General features: G+C 34.3%; 3 protein-coding genes across 8 annotated transcripts; 1 reads left to right on the top strand and 2 right to left on the bottom strand.

Annotated features, from left to right (window-relative positions):
* Positions 1-3,861: 3,861 nt before the first annotated feature.
* LOC140979568 (uncharacterized) lies at positions 3,862-6,110 on the bottom strand. 3 transcript variants are annotated; one of them, XM_073445021.1, is made up of 2 exons: positions 5,964-6,110; positions 3,862-4,350 (listed from the first exon to the last, which is right to left on the bottom strand). In XM_073445021.1, exon 2 carries the CDS (start codon positions 4,340-4,342, stop codon positions 4,109-4,111), a length of 234 nt encoding a protein of 77 aa, XP_073301122.1. In that variant the 5' UTR covers positions 4,343-4,350; positions 5,964-6,110; the 3' UTR covers positions 3,862-4,108. The 3 variants fall into 3 exon arrangements, with proteins under 3 accessions (XP_073301122.1, XP_073301123.1, XP_073301121.1); XM_073445022.1 differs by lacking the exon at positions 5,964-6,110 and adding an exon at positions 5,727-5,952; XM_073445020.1 differs by lacking the exon at positions 5,964-6,110 and adding an exon at positions 5,052-5,720.
* Positions 6,111-6,182: 72 nt separating this feature from the next.
* LOC140979567 (V-type proton ATPase subunit E-like) lies at positions 6,183-9,576 on the top strand. Its single transcript, XM_073445019.1, has 6 exons — positions 6,183-6,428; positions 6,531-6,631; positions 7,046-7,202; positions 8,061-8,254; positions 8,452-8,551; positions 9,346-9,576. The coding sequence occupies exons 1-6, from the start codon at positions 6,327-6,329 to the stop codon at positions 9,379-9,381; spliced, it is 690 nt and encodes a 229-aa protein (XP_073301120.1). The 5' UTR covers positions 6,183-6,326; the 3' UTR covers positions 9,382-9,576.
* Positions 9,577-11,520: 1,944 nt separating this feature from the next.
* LOC140979566 (uncharacterized) lies at positions 11,521-14,880 on the bottom strand. 4 transcript variants are annotated; one of them, XR_012175771.1, is made up of 2 exons: positions 11,735-14,880; positions 11,521-11,622 (listed from the first exon to the last, which is right to left on the bottom strand). XR_012175771.1 is itself a non-coding variant. In XM_073445016.1 (2 exons), exon 2 carries the CDS (start codon positions 13,152-13,154, stop codon positions 11,997-11,999), a length of 1,158 nt encoding a protein of 385 aa, XP_073301117.1. In that variant the 5' UTR covers positions 13,155-13,225; positions 14,661-14,880; the 3' UTR covers positions 11,521-11,996. The 4 variants fall into 4 exon arrangements, 2 of the variants coding, with proteins under 2 accessions (XP_073301117.1, XP_073301118.1); XR_012175772.1 differs by having other exon boundaries at positions 11,521-11,599; XM_073445016.1 differs by having other exon boundaries at positions 11,521-13,225; positions 14,661-14,880.
* Between the last annotated feature and the right edge of the window lie 169 nt (positions 14,881-15,049).

Raw genomic sequence — 15,049 nt, 5'->3', positions numbered from 1 at the left:
AATGAAGATGAGGTGACGAGGGATATGTGTAAAAAGATGAAAGAGGAGTTTGATAAGTATTGGAATCAATATAGCGTGGTGCTTGCATTTGGGGTTATTCTTGACTCACGAATAAAGCTTTCAATGTTCTTAAGTATTTTATGAAACTATTTGACTGAAATATATTTTTCTTCTATGTTTACTGCGATACTGTTTAGCATTATTTTTTTAAAAAAAATATGCAGGTCGGCCCGCCTAACCCGCGGTCCAAGGTGGGTTGGGCTGAGTTGGCCATTTAGAGGCCCGCCAAAATGGCGGACTGGCCCGCCCCGCCCCGCCTAATGGTGGGTTGTGGCGGGTGACAGGTTGGTCCACCCCGCCAGCCCGTTTTGACATGTCTACTGGCAGCTTATATTCTTGCCTTTTCACCTTCACAATCATGGAAATGGACATTGCATCCATCTCCAGCTGCTGAATCACTACAACAATATCTCTTCTTTTTGGGTTGTGAGCATCAAAGTTCTCCCGCATTTTTCGGATAATTTCTCTCAGTACACTTTCTTTGAGTTCCATCTCTATGAATTCACGTCATTCCAGGGCTCCAAATCATATCGATCTCAGCCCAACGCAGAATCTTTCTTCCAGTTCGACGACTGCCTTGAGCTTTATCTCTTCACGTTTTGCTGAGAAATGGACCACGGGGCGATAATCAACCCCCATTTATCAAACATAAACATGTCAAATCTTTCTCTGACAATGTCATCAACGTGCTGCATGGCGATGTTGATAGCGGCTTGAGCGTTTGAAAGTTTCGTCTGCTAAACAAGTATGATTTGCCCTTATCTTTGTGGTCAATGACAGGCAGTCCAGATTGCGTAGAAACTTTTTCTCTTTCGACAATCTTAACTCCACTCAGACTGGGGATATGGATGGTTGGAACTGGTGCTGGGCTGAGGGGTTCGAAAACATGTTTAATTAACTCTATCTTATTCACCTTAGGCTTATCGGTATTTTTCTCTATCTATGCCTTCTTGGGCCCATCAAAAATTTGGGTTAAGGGAACTTTCTTACTACCCGCATCAGAATCTGAATCAAATGATAGAACAAGATTTCTCTTGGTATCTCTAGGCGGTGTCTTCGTCTTCTTGAGATTCTTCTTTGCAACCTCTTGTTCTTCTACCTTTTCTTTCTTGATTTCCAACTGTTCTACTCATGTTAGCAATATTCTTCTTCTTGGATATCTATACGTCGGTGGCATTCATCAGCTTGATAGGGTGGAGTTTTGGAACCCATGAATTGATTCTGATACTAATTCTAAGACTAAGCTTTTGTCGCTTTACTAAAAATTATAGTTTATGGTAACTGTACAACTCAAATATTTTAAATCTTACAACAGATCAAGTATCACGTTTTAATTGCTCTATCCACCATGGTCAATTATTCTCCCTTGATTATCATTGTTAAAGGATGCAGAGGGCTGTCATATGGATCAATTTAAATTATTTTAAGACCGGAAAATCATAAAAATAAGATCTATTATCATAATAATAATAACATAATATACATTAGAAATCCCGCGAAATATTTCTATAATTGAAAAAATAATAGTAAATATAATTTTTTAAAATAAAATCTGTTTTTTATGATTTTTTTATCTAAACACTGAATTTAACAATTTTTTAGGGTTTTAATTTATTAAATTTAAAATCGATTCAAACCTTTATCAACTAAAAAACAATCCAAATAATCAGTTAATTTGGTTCGATTTCTGCTCAACCCTTATGCCCACATTTATGGTACATGGAACAATTCTTTTTCCCTAGGTTACGATCGGATGAAATAATTTGATTTGAAGTAGATGATTTAATTTAGAGAGAGATTTGAATGAAGGATTTCAAATGATACTCATTTTCAGTATATTCAAATTCATATAACATTACATCTACACGAATTAGCAAGGTGGTGGATTTGATTTCATCTCTGCAACCAAATGGATTTCAAATTCATGACTTCGAATTCTTCCATCCAAAGATAACCTTTATGTATTTGAAGTTTATTTTATTTGATCGAATTTGTGTTTCTTGATTTTTTTATTTAATTTTAAATTTTTGGTTTTGTTGTTTTAGAAGTTATGGACTTTTCTAATTTGATGAAGATAATTTAATATAAATATCAAAGAGAGTTCTCACATTTATTAAATATTATATGATATAGATGAGCCAGTTTTGACATAACATATAGAATGCAACCTCTCAATACCAAGGCAAGTTAACTTGAAGCAATAACTCACCAAGCCTGTGAAATGTCTTTAAATAGATTTTAAAAAGTAAAATATAATTTCGACATTAAATTTTAATTTAAAAAAAGTTTGTTGAGAGTAAATCAAATTAATGGTATTTTAATTTTTATTATAACAAGATTCTCTTGTATTTATAACTATACAAAAACTCTTATGAGACCGTTTCACAATACATTTTGTGAGACGGAACTAGACCCGAATCGATTAATGAAAAAATATTTTTTTACTGTAGATATGAATCGAATCGATCAATCTCATAGATATATATATATTTATGTGACCGTCTTATAAGAGAAGAGTTATTCTTATAACTAATACATTCACACATTGTATTTAAAAAATGCAACCAAACATTTGATTGAATTGGATTAGATTAATAATCCTATCAAGCCAAACACACAACCTATAACATAGAATCGAAACTATTTTTTAAATTATCTTAACCAAAATTAAGAACTTATGGATCGCTTCCAATTTCTAAAAATAAGAAACTAGGATTGCATGGAACTGGAAAAAATGGTATATCAATTTTAAATTTTAAGATATTAAAATATACACTGAAAACTTATTTATAAAATCAAAACCACTTATTTTATATAAAATCGAATTGAACCATAATATTTATCTCTTTTTAAAAAATTTTAAAATTAAATATACATAATATTTGATGATAAATAAGTAATCAACTTTAAAGTTGCGTTTTGATTGATGAATTTCAAATGTATTTTTGTTATTCAGAGAAGTAAAAACATAAATTTCAAATCCAATATTTACATGTTTATATAGTATTTCACCTTAATTTGAATGAATTTCAAATTCACTTAATAATGGTGTCATTTGAAATTTATTCTACTTTATATTATTAACGTGTAAATAAAAAAGTGTTGACTTCGAGTGGTCAGAAGTTTGATTACCTGCCAACACCTTCTCGGACGAGCCTGACACACAAGGCTTTCCCAGTATAGTTTACCTGGCTAAAATGATTTGTAGAGTATTGCGTTAATCCGAGAGTTTACCCAATGCACATCAAAGGGTAGCAGTTGCAGGTTCCCACGTCATAAAAAATTTTTAACTTAAGATTTGATCTATTGTTTCATTGTAAACAATAAAACTATAATCGAAATATATGTATTTCAAATCCATGCCCGCACCCCCGCACCCTAGTAGTTTTACTGGAATTGTTTTCAACCTTTAAAACTTAAAGAAATAAATTGCAGTTCAGATATGATGAAACCACAAATGTATTTTGGGTCATTCCATTCCTATTCCAACTTCCAATGGACTGGAACAATCAACACTATATTCATTTTAGAATATTTTTTGAGTGAGGAGAAAGATTTGTTACAATGAGTCTCGAACTCGAAACATCGTCTCGGGATCTTAGTTTTAAATGAGACACAAGTCACCGGTTTAGAATTATAGTAAGACTTAATTCACACTAACTCATTTGGATGGTGCAATGAGTACTATATGCAAGATTCGAATTTATATACAAGCCAAAAATGTAGATATAACCTTTTGGCTTTTAAACGTATCTTTTTTTGGAGAAGGATAATAGAGGAGTAATTTCTGAAGAGTAACACTAACAAGAAATAACTTTATGATATAATCAAACTGTGAAATTGTAGTTCCAGTTACGTCTAACATCCCACCTTCAACAATTATCAAAGTGCAGTTTTTTTTTTCCTTTTTAAGGAATCACATCAAAACCAATTCTGGAAATGCCACACCTAAAGTTTGAAGTATATTTCATAGTTTTCCCTTTATATAACAGATTCGAAACCAGATGTTTGGCACATCATCGTAATAACAACAAATTGGGAATATTATTTACTTGAACAGATGTGCGAGGTCGGGGTCATCTAGGTCCAGGTCTAGCCATCCATTCAAACGCATGTATTCAATGTAGTGGTCAGGGGGCTTTATGGCACGAGAATTTCGTGGAGCGAAGCCATGGATTCTCTGAAGATCCCGGCTAAGCCAACGTGCATATGCATGATCAATGGGTGGCACAATCTTCAAAAGCAGCTCTTTCTTCTCTTGCTTTGCAGGTCTGTTTCCCATTGATAAACCTCAAAGTACAAAAACTCAGAGATATGTCAGTTTTTTTCCCGGTTATCATAAAAATTAGATTTGCACTGGCGTACTGAAAAGCTTTGAGACTGATATAGCAAGTGAAAATTTCAGTAGCAGCTCAAACAAGTCAAAACATTTGAAATAATATATGGCTGCCCGGGTGGATAAGCTCAAATGGGAAGAATTTATGGCACACAACAAAGAATGGAGACGACGAAATAGTTGGCATTTCTTTTAATTCCTCTGGTGTGATCACAAAACTATGAATAAACTTGTAAAAATAAGGTCCGAAGGTACAAAACTTGCGAGACTTTTGAAGTCCTCCTATGTAACTATTTTTACTCAGGGAAAGAACAGATGACTCGAATCTTGAACCTTAGTCTAGGAAACCAACTACTGCCACACTCAGATAATTTGTTAACCACTTTATTTTCTTGATTTTATGACCGCGCTGCTTCTTATCTCCACCTCATACCCTCAGCATGTCCTGAGTTTCACTACGTATGATCTTGCAAGCTTTGAATGCCTGTACTTTAGATAATGTAGTCTCTCTTTTGGGTTTTCTATTGCCAAATAAATTCGTATCAATATAATCTAAGAGGATTAAAATTGTAGAGATTATTAATGTGTGACTGGATGCAATGAAACTTCAAGGTTCAAATCTGATCACGAGAGACAACAATTGATTAAAACCAACCTTGATGATATGATTCAGACATGAAGAAATCAGATTCAATACCGAGTTTACATCTCGATATGATCCAAGATAATACAAATAGCGCTATGTTTTAGAAACCATAAACACAAATTAGATTACTCCAGCAGATGGAAACTGAGCAATAGAGGACAACACAACTTGACAAGTGCTACTAATTTCCATAATAACTTTATTACGAGATATATTCAGTTCCTGTTACACCAAAAAATGCAAGTCAATCTACACTTAAACACATGCAATTGTCACCAAATCAACACACCAGTGGGTCATTTGCAATACAAAACCTTTAGTAATGCTAACAGAGAACGCTAACCGCAAGCAATATTTAGGATGATGCAAAAACAAGTCAAAACAAAGTTCGAGCCTCTCTGCGGCCCGAATTCCCAATGTTAGTCATATCATCCTACACAACTTTATCTGCTCATTTAACAACTTTATCTGCTCATTTAACTAATCCAGCATTCCCAAATCACCATAGAGATTGCTAAAAACAGGTAAGAACACAGTGATGAACACAGGGAATCCCTTGAGGGAAGTGCCCCTCTCAAAGTCTCTAATGCTTAAAAACTTTTTCTACGAGAAACCCGTTTGAACACAATTGAATTTGACGCAGAAATCGTTCTAAAATGAATTTAATCGCTAAATCAAAAGTACATTCACGTTCCACGAAATTATCAATCCACCGTAAGAGGCATCAACAAAATCTGGCGCTAAGGTATAGAAAGAACTAATATGTACACATTCAAAGGAATCTACGCAAAACTAAACTGCATTAAGTTGAGACAAACAAATTGCAGCGTGTCTTCGAGCTCAAAGACGAACATAAACCCTAGTGCAAGAATTAAATTGAGGAGATTTACATTTTTTGGTAAAAAAAAAAAAAGTACTCACCTGCGGGAAAATCCGGTTCCTTTGCTTACAGAAGTGCTGATAAATTGAGGATAGAACTTGTGGAGAACAAAAATTCTAGTACGAGACTGGCTTAAAGAGTCTCTCTTTTTTCAATTAATTTAATTTGTAAAATATGTTGTATCTGAGACAGTCTCGCATCTCTTATTTGGGCCTATTTGCAAATTGGACATATTGTTGGGTACAAATGAAAACACAATATTCCCTTTTTATTCGATATAACTGGTATAAATTCCAATCTCACGGCGTCGATTCCTGCTCGAGCAATCGAAGATTCCCACTGTTTTCCAGCCGAGAAGAGGATAAACAGCACTCAATTCACCGTAATCCGATCCAAATCCGAAGATGAACGATGCAGATGTCTCGAAGCAGATCCAGCAGATGGTGCGATTCATCCGCCAGGAAGCGGAGGAGAAGGCTAACGAGATCTCCGTCTCCGCTGAAGAAGTATGCATTTTTTTAAGTCGATTTAGTTGTTGGATTCTTGCGTTTTGCGTAAGGTTTTGGTTTGGAGTGGGAAGTTATTTCATTGATTTGTTTGTTTTACAGGAATTCAATATTGAGAAATTGCAACTAGTGGAGGCTGAGAAGAAGAAGATCAAACAAGAGTATGAGCGCAAGGAGAAACAAGTTCAAGTTCGGAAGAAAATGTAAGCTATGTTTTTTATGTTTCGCTTCTTTTGATCTTTTGCAATTTCGTGCCGTGTATGCATCACTAGAAGTCGAATGATTCAATTTTGGGCTGTGTATAATACTGGGTGCTTGTGATTAGTTTGTCTCCTGCATGGTTAATTGATCGTGATTCCCAAAATTTGGGTCCAACAATGAATTTGACCAAGAAGGATGGAGTTTGGGTGAAAACTTATTGTTTTGTTGGAGAAAACATATTAAGTGTTTTATATGAGAGTTGGTTACCTCGCTTGCTCACAGGAGGTATGCTGCTGGCCTTAACAATCATATGTTTATGAACATAGAATACGGACAAGTGTTCATTAGAGTGCAAGTTTTTTATGGATATATTGAATTTCTGTCGACAAATGTTTATCTACAATTATGTTTTACAGTGAGTACTCTATGCAACTTAATGCCTCTCGAATCAAGGTTCTTCAAGCTCAGGATGATCTAGTCAGTTCAATGAAGGAGGCTGCGTCAAAGGAGTTGTTGCATGTGAGCCATGACCACAATAGCTACAATCATCTCCTGAAGGATCTTATTTTTCAGGTTTGTTAAAATTGAGTCTTGATACGTAGTTTATACTCTGTTTTTATTGGAAAGATTAACATCATTCATCTAAACTCTAGATCCATATAGTGTAGATATTTACAAAAATAAAGTTAAATTTTGTTTAGAATACATTTTTTTATCCTGTAGCGAAAAATCATTCATCTAAACTTTAGATCCATATAGTGTAGATATTTACAAAAATAAAATTAAATTGTGTTTAGAATACATTTTTTTAATCCTCCAGCGATAGCTTACTAGGTCTTTGAGTTTATCCATCTCCATTATTTTTGGATTTGGGTAGGACTGTGAATCTGTGAAGAACCTGATGAGCGCTGACAACATTTTAATGTGTAATATTAATTTCGCTGGAAGAGAGAAGATAATCCATGCCTATTGTTCAATATACTTTCCATTTCATTTGTAGACGTGGTTTTGTATTCAGTTTTCGCTAGGTACACCAAATTTTAATTTTTTGCTTGGATGACGCGACTTCTTACAAAAAACAGAATGTTGGTTTTTCGGCCGTGTCATCCATCTTTTTTCTTACAATTTTGAATTAAGATATTGCTTAATTTTTATCATTATTCTAAACAATTTGCTGACATTCCACTTTTCTAGTTGCACGAGGCTACAAAAAAAAGGACACCCTGCACCCTTGAACTATTTATTGTTACAATGTTGAAGCCCATGGATCAAGTTTGTGGCAGATTCCAGTTATTATTTATGTTGGAATTTGAATGATGTCAGAATACACCTTATATTCGTCGTTGAGATTATTTTTGTTATTCATTTGAAAATACCAGCTTCAGGCCTGAATCATTGCCACATCTGCTGTGATGTATTTTTGCATTTCAGAGTTTGCTAAGGCTGAAAGAGCCATCTGCGTTGTTGCGCTGCCGTAAAGACGACGTGCAATTGGTGAACTCTGTCTTGAACTTAGCAAAGGAGGAGTATGCACATAAGGCAAAAGTCCATCCTCCTGAGATAGTAGTCGATAATGTCAACCTTCCTCCTGCTCCTTCCCATCATAATGCACATGGTCCTTTCTGGTACTTACTGATAGATGCTGGTGTTACTTTCACAAATAGGAACTTGCAAAACAATGATTTGTCAGTGATATACTAAAGTTAACTGCAGAACCAATTAAATACTGATTACTGTCTCTGCTTTGGTAATTGAATATTTTGCCCAAGAAATAACTGATGTATTGTCTAGATTATAATTATTTCTCCTGCTTTCTTTTCAGCTCTGGAGGTGTAGTATTGGCTTCTAGAGATGGGAAAATTGTGTTTGAGAATACTCTTGATGCAAGACTGGAAGTTGTTTTTCGTAAAAAGCTGCCAGAGGTTATTTCTCAACTCTCTATCTACACTCTTATCTGCATTTGACGGCTATTAATATATCTTTGGTGTAATATACTTCTTATTGAAAGTTGCAAAACTAACCTATCTCTGTTCCGGCAAACCCTTTCTTTCACTTATGAATCAAATAATCTCTTTGTGCGGATTCCTGCCTTATGATATTATTTTTCTTGCATCTCTTTTGTGACAGTTTCTAGTTAGTAGGAAACAAGTAAGAAATCTGAAGGATAGATGCTAAGTAAGAGAGAAGGAGATGCTGTGGTGTCTGATAAATCTCTCTGTGAACTTGTTATGTTTCCCTGGGATTTTACTTTTGCTTTTTCCCTGTCACTAGAATTTACAACATTATGAATATGTTGGTTCTTTACTCTCATAAGGAAGCAGGGATTAGGCTGTCAAAAAATATTGATGGATTCAAAAATTCACGTATTTCTAAATAGTTCTATGTGGATTGATGGGCTTCTATCTTGTTTTGGAGGATACTAATTAAAGAATTGATTTGGAACACAGAGGACAGCAAAATACTATAAAGCACGCGTGCAACTTTTATATTTGCAGTATAAATGCTAAAACATGTTTTCCTCTGCTATAAACTATTTTAGATTTTGTCTTGGTATAGAACTCTTGTAAGATAAGGTGCCACTCTTAGTTTCTTTGTTTGCTGTTGTTTGTTATATGTTGCATGTAGTAATACCTTGTTGACTATGGTTTATTAATCAATATGCCGTATTCTCAAGCATGATCTTTACTTTATATCGTTACTTGTATGCAAATTACAGATTCGAAAGAGCCTATTCGGTCAGATTGCTGCCTAATGGGATATAATCGAGTTTGCATTGTCCTGAGATTGGAAACTTATCTTTATACTCATTTTGCATGTTGTCATTATTCTCATCTTCTTGTCAAGTACTTGCCTGGATTCTCATATTTATTCAGGTTTTTATCTTGAAGCTGATTCTGATATTTGGCTTTAAATTTGTGCAATAAAATCAAGATTCTCCGGCCTGGTATGTTACCAAGTCAGATTTTTTTTTTGAAAAGGCTTTAGTCTTTATATTCAGCAAGAATGCTCCTTTTTCTTCATTTTTCTACATGTGTGCAATTATGTGTTTTATCCTGGCATGGATTATTGATACTTTTAAGGCTTTTCTGTGATCTAGAATATCTTAAACCATCTTCCAATTTTGTGTAAAATTTCAATCAAATTATAACTTGTTTAAATTAGAAAAGTTTCAAATTTTATATTGTTACATTCAAATAAAGTATTGGTTGACGCATCTTAAAATGCTCTTAGTTTGTCATCCTCACGAGTGTTTTACGTATACGTCCCTAACTCCCTACTTGAAGCACAATTTAAATTTCAATGCACAAACAAACAAGTGACCAACCTCGGACGGATTATGAGAAAAAAACCAAATATTTGATCAATAACGAATATGTGACTAATGGTATTTTGATTTTTGCCTCTCAAGACCACCAAATACAACTGAAGTTTTGACAAAACCAACACATAGTCCGGTATTGTAACAAGAGAAAAGCAAACAAAAACAAAGGACAGATGATGAATAATAAACAAGAAAATGACAAAAATACAACTACCGAAAGCTCAAATGAATCAAATACTCATGTTAATGTTTGAAGACATGGGATTTTTAAAAATTCCTCGTTTCCAAAAACCGGCTTCCCGGCTAAAATTAAGCTCGTAAAATAATTCGAACTTTATCATTTTTAGAAAATTTTAATCATTTTAATAAGCCTTAAAAATATTTATTCTTGTCTTAATGGTCAATGGTCCCTGGTCTACTTTCCCCAGCCTATTATCGAATATTCGGATAAAATCTACAATTATCATGAAACCATGTCATATAATCGTTTAATTATGCAATCATGTCTTTAATCATATAATATGTATCATGCAATCATTTAAAATCAATTAGATAAAACAATCAAGCAATTCAAATAATTTGCATGCATGTGGTTTACGTAGGTTGGTTTTTCGGACGTTACAATAGCTTTTGGTAAAACGACAAGCACTCGGTCCTACACAAACTATATATATTGTTCAAAGAAATAAGAGTAGATAAACATATATGCATACAAGGAAAATAATTTGCAAGAATATATATCATTCAATAAAATGAAAAATCATTTAATTATAATTCCAAAATAGGGAACAAAAATAAAAGAAATAATGAAAACAAATGCTACGATGATCGTATATCAATACGTGATTGCATCAAATTTACAGAAAGGGCGAACATTCCAATGTTGCAGCCAATTTTCCATGCAATACACAAGATGTCCATGACCGCAATCCAGACTAGCAATCTTCTCCTTATGCTCATCCTTTTCGCATACCACGCATATCTTATCGACGTTTTTCGCGTAGTTATATGTATCCTCGTCAACTTCAGAGAACAAACACCCATTCACAAACTGATTTTTGGATTCGCAAGCAGCTGAGTAATCTTGAAGTATTCACTTGCACATACTCGGCATTTGAAGCACATACAAGCGGAGTCGCTGCTGAAGTATTGTGCTTTCTTACCCAGAAAGCTGATGTAGAAGAGAGGATGAACTCGTGGGATTCAACTCATCAATGATCTCCTGGAGGAGATAAGTTCAGTTTCAGCCTTTCAGTTGAAGGTTCACGCTTTCGACTGGATAATTATAAAAAGAAGTGAGGAAACCAGAGGATACAGTTCAGGAGCTCATGCCATATCTTACTCATTAGTTCAACTCATCGATGAGGCACTATGGCTGCCGAATACAGTAAAGCATTCAGTTGGGTGCATGTGTCCAGAAAGGTCGAACACAAATTTAAGCCACATCAGGGCAAGCACAAGAATAATCGAATTGAAAATAATCACATATCTTAACATGAATCTGATATTTAAGATAGTATAGATTAAGAAAAGGTTGGGGTAATTTATCAAGATAATATGAACCCAACCTTTTCCAACATGAATTGCCGTTCAAACGCTTTTGTCCAGTCAGAAATAGTCTGCAAGCACCTTTTGTTACCGGCATACTCTGCAAGATAATTTTTTTCACTCCTGAAAGCCACTACTACAAAACCCGCTATCGAAGCTGAGGATACATATCGATATTCAAAGCTACAAAGAAAGCTGTTAGGAGGAAAAACTTAATCCAAGTGTTGAAAATTACCAGTGTTTGCACTCGATCAATATTTGGAATCCAGCTATCATACTGAACAAACTGAATATTCACCCAGCAAAAGAAAGTATTGTGTTTTCTACAAAAATTAAGAGAAGTGAAACAATGTGGTCTAACTTCTGCTCCAAATGCTTGGATATGAGAAATTTAGTGAGGTACAACACCAGATCTTAAGATGTCAAGCACTCCGAGAAACGCAAAATAAATCTGAGACCAATGGAAGTTGTTGAAGATCAAAGACATTAATAAACTCTCACTTTAAAGATGCTGGGGGTGTTTTTATATCGGTAGCTCTTGACTCAAATTTCCACCATGCACTATCACTTCTGTTGGGCAAAAGAGTGCCACATTTGTCAGAACTAAGACATTCAATATCCGAGCATTCACTTTCAACTTCAGAATAATATTGGTTCTTCTCTGTCTTGGGGTCAAAAGTCCATTCCAACCTTTTCAAAACATTTTGATCCTTCCACTTTCCAACAACTGATCCAGCCTCTTTCTTCGCCTTCCCCCTCATAATCTCCTGCCACGAAAATGCAGCATTTGCGGTCCTTTTTAGAGCACAATCAGTGATGTCACCAACCACAACTGTCTTCAAACACCTCAATCTTGCTTCCCTCAAAATCTCCACAAAATCTGAATCATCTGACACAAGAATCACACATTCAACTTTTCTTTTATCCATCATATCCATCATATGAGATCTCAACTCAACATCAGCTGCCTGTGGCTTGTCTGAAACTGTCCTAACCCAAAACCCAGCTCTTTTTAACTCCTCTGCCAAACCATAACCAACTTTTGGAGTCAGAACATCTCTAGCAGCATTTCTATACTTATCCATCTTAATAGAATACCTCGCTACCAAGTTTACCCTCCTTTTCCCACGTGCAGACTCAATTTGATTCAATCGTTTCATCTGTTCACGCTCATGAATTTTCTTAAAATGATTTGTGAGTCTCTCGTTGGTGTAAAATCTCCTCCCACAAACTCGACATGTGCATGGTTCATGAGGCTTAACAACACCAACAGTTTCTAGCTCATTCAATGCTTTCCTCTCTCTTCTCTGTGCCCTAACTATAGTGGGGACATAATTAAATGCATGGCCATTGGCGTAAGCAAACATGTACTTAACGAACCCAAACTCTTGGGCAGCCTTCTTTAACCTAATGGCTGCTTCATATGGGGGAAATGACTTTGGTGGCTTGTTATCGAGATCCCAAAATATGCCAACATTGTTCGGTGTAACCCTTTGCTCTGATCTAAATGGCGAAATTGAAGAACTGAGATTCTGGCTTGACAATGAACAAAAATGACAACATTCGCATACTGCAAGAGTTGGAGCTAGAGTTTGAACCTTTATCAAGAACTCGACTGCATCAAAGACATGATGGAATTTGCGTAAACTGAACATATTCAGGCTTTCTAAAGCAGGGACCTATTCACAAATTGGATTAAAGGAATCATTACATGCTTCCACCTACCCTGCAACAAGTAAATCTCTTGATTATATTCACCAGATTCCGACATCAGGTCAAAGATTGCATTCATAGTTAAATTTTAATCACATCACAGCAAACAAATGCAGAATCTGAATCGGGTTCTTTTTTTGCCCAAAAAAAATGAATAAAAATCAAATTGGCTGATTTATGCTAATTATAAGCATCTAGAGAGCCCTTTCCACTTTCATAAACTTCATAAGAAAAAAAAACGCCCACTATCATATAAATACTCCATAATTTCACACAAAGGCGTTACCAAGATTTTGCATATGGGATAAACTAGATGCAAATCATAATTTTATCAAGTGAAAAAAATAAAAATAAAAATTAATGCATCAAGATACAACAAGAATTTAACAAATTATATGACATACGCTTCAATTTCAACCAAATAAATAAACAATTACATAAAAAAAGATATAAAATATATAAGACGTATTAAAACATAATCGAATGATTATACTATGCTTCAATAAATGAAAATTCTAATTAAATTCTTCAAAACAGAATTTGGGAGCAATTAAGTAGAATTAAACCAACCAAAAGTTAAGCTCGTATTCAAAGAAATGTAGGCATATTTCTGCCTTTTAATAATGACCTCTCATTCATACAACAACAATAATTTTAATTGTTGATGTTCTAAGAAATCCATATCTCTATTTAAAGTTACACAAATGTCACCGGAAAGAAGTACGCAGCAGTCTTAACGAATTTTATTCACCAACCGTGGTTCTGAATAAATTATTTCTTTTGGAATCCTTAAATTTTGATTTATGGATTTTGAATGTGATGCATAGTCTGGGAATTTTTTTTCACAAAAAGATTGGTATGCAGTTTTTTTCAGAATTTTGGGATTTAAAATAGAAGATTTCAAGTTTATGTCGAGATTCTTCAATCCAAACACGGACCGATTTTTAAAGTTTAAATCTACAAAGAATACTGCTTAAAATCTAAAAATAAAAAACACATATTACAAACTAATAAACTCGAATTAGAATATTCCATATCTTCCAAGTTTCACAACCAATATTTCTCTAAGAATCAATAAAATATTTCATCTTAATAGATACTAGGAAAAATCTTACACCAACAGATGGGGAAAAAAGACTGAATATCCACATATAATCACTTCAAAAACAAATTTTCATTCGGTCATTTGTTCAAACATGTTATTTGCAATGATAACTACAATAATTTAAACCCCTTGACCCATCAATGTCCGAATAGATGAATATTGTCCACGGTATTGAAGAAATTCATAGTACAAACAAAACTAGCGAGAATAAACAAAAGTTAAATAAACAGAGACTTCCACACCAATCTTGGAAAACAACTCAAAACCCAAATCCTTGAAGCAACAAAACCAAGAACCAGCATTTTGTGAAAACTCCAAGCTTAATTGGTAAAAAGAAACATACACAATAAGATTTCTTGAAACCTGGTTCGCAATCTACAGAATAAAATAATGTGTCTGGAGTTCGGTTGGGAAAAAAAGTCGAAACTGCCTTGATTCCTTTACTTCCTAGCTAGTTTAATGTGACAGGTGAAGGAAGCAAAACAACAGCAAAGGAGGAAACGGCAGAAGTCAATAAATGGGAGGTAGAGTCACATATAGCAAAAGAAAATTATTGATTCCTGCTATGGGTCGAAAAAACCGGTTTGGTTCAACATTTTGAATATGTGATTAGTTTTTAAATATTAATAAATTTATTTATTTATTTTTATTAAGTTTACTTATTTGTTGTACATCACTGGAAACAATACATTTATATTTACGTTAAAAAGAATAATTACGAAGCAATAAGCT

The sequence above is a fragment of the Primulina huaijiensis genome, chromosome 6 (assembly GCF_012295235.1).
Source record: "Primulina huaijiensis isolate GDHJ02 chromosome 6, ASM1229523v2, whole genome shotgun sequence".
Taxonomy (NCBI): Eukaryota; Viridiplantae; Streptophyta; class Magnoliopsida; order Lamiales; family Gesneriaceae; genus Primulina; species Primulina huaijiensis.
This window is presented reverse-complemented; position numbering and strand designations above follow the sequence as displayed.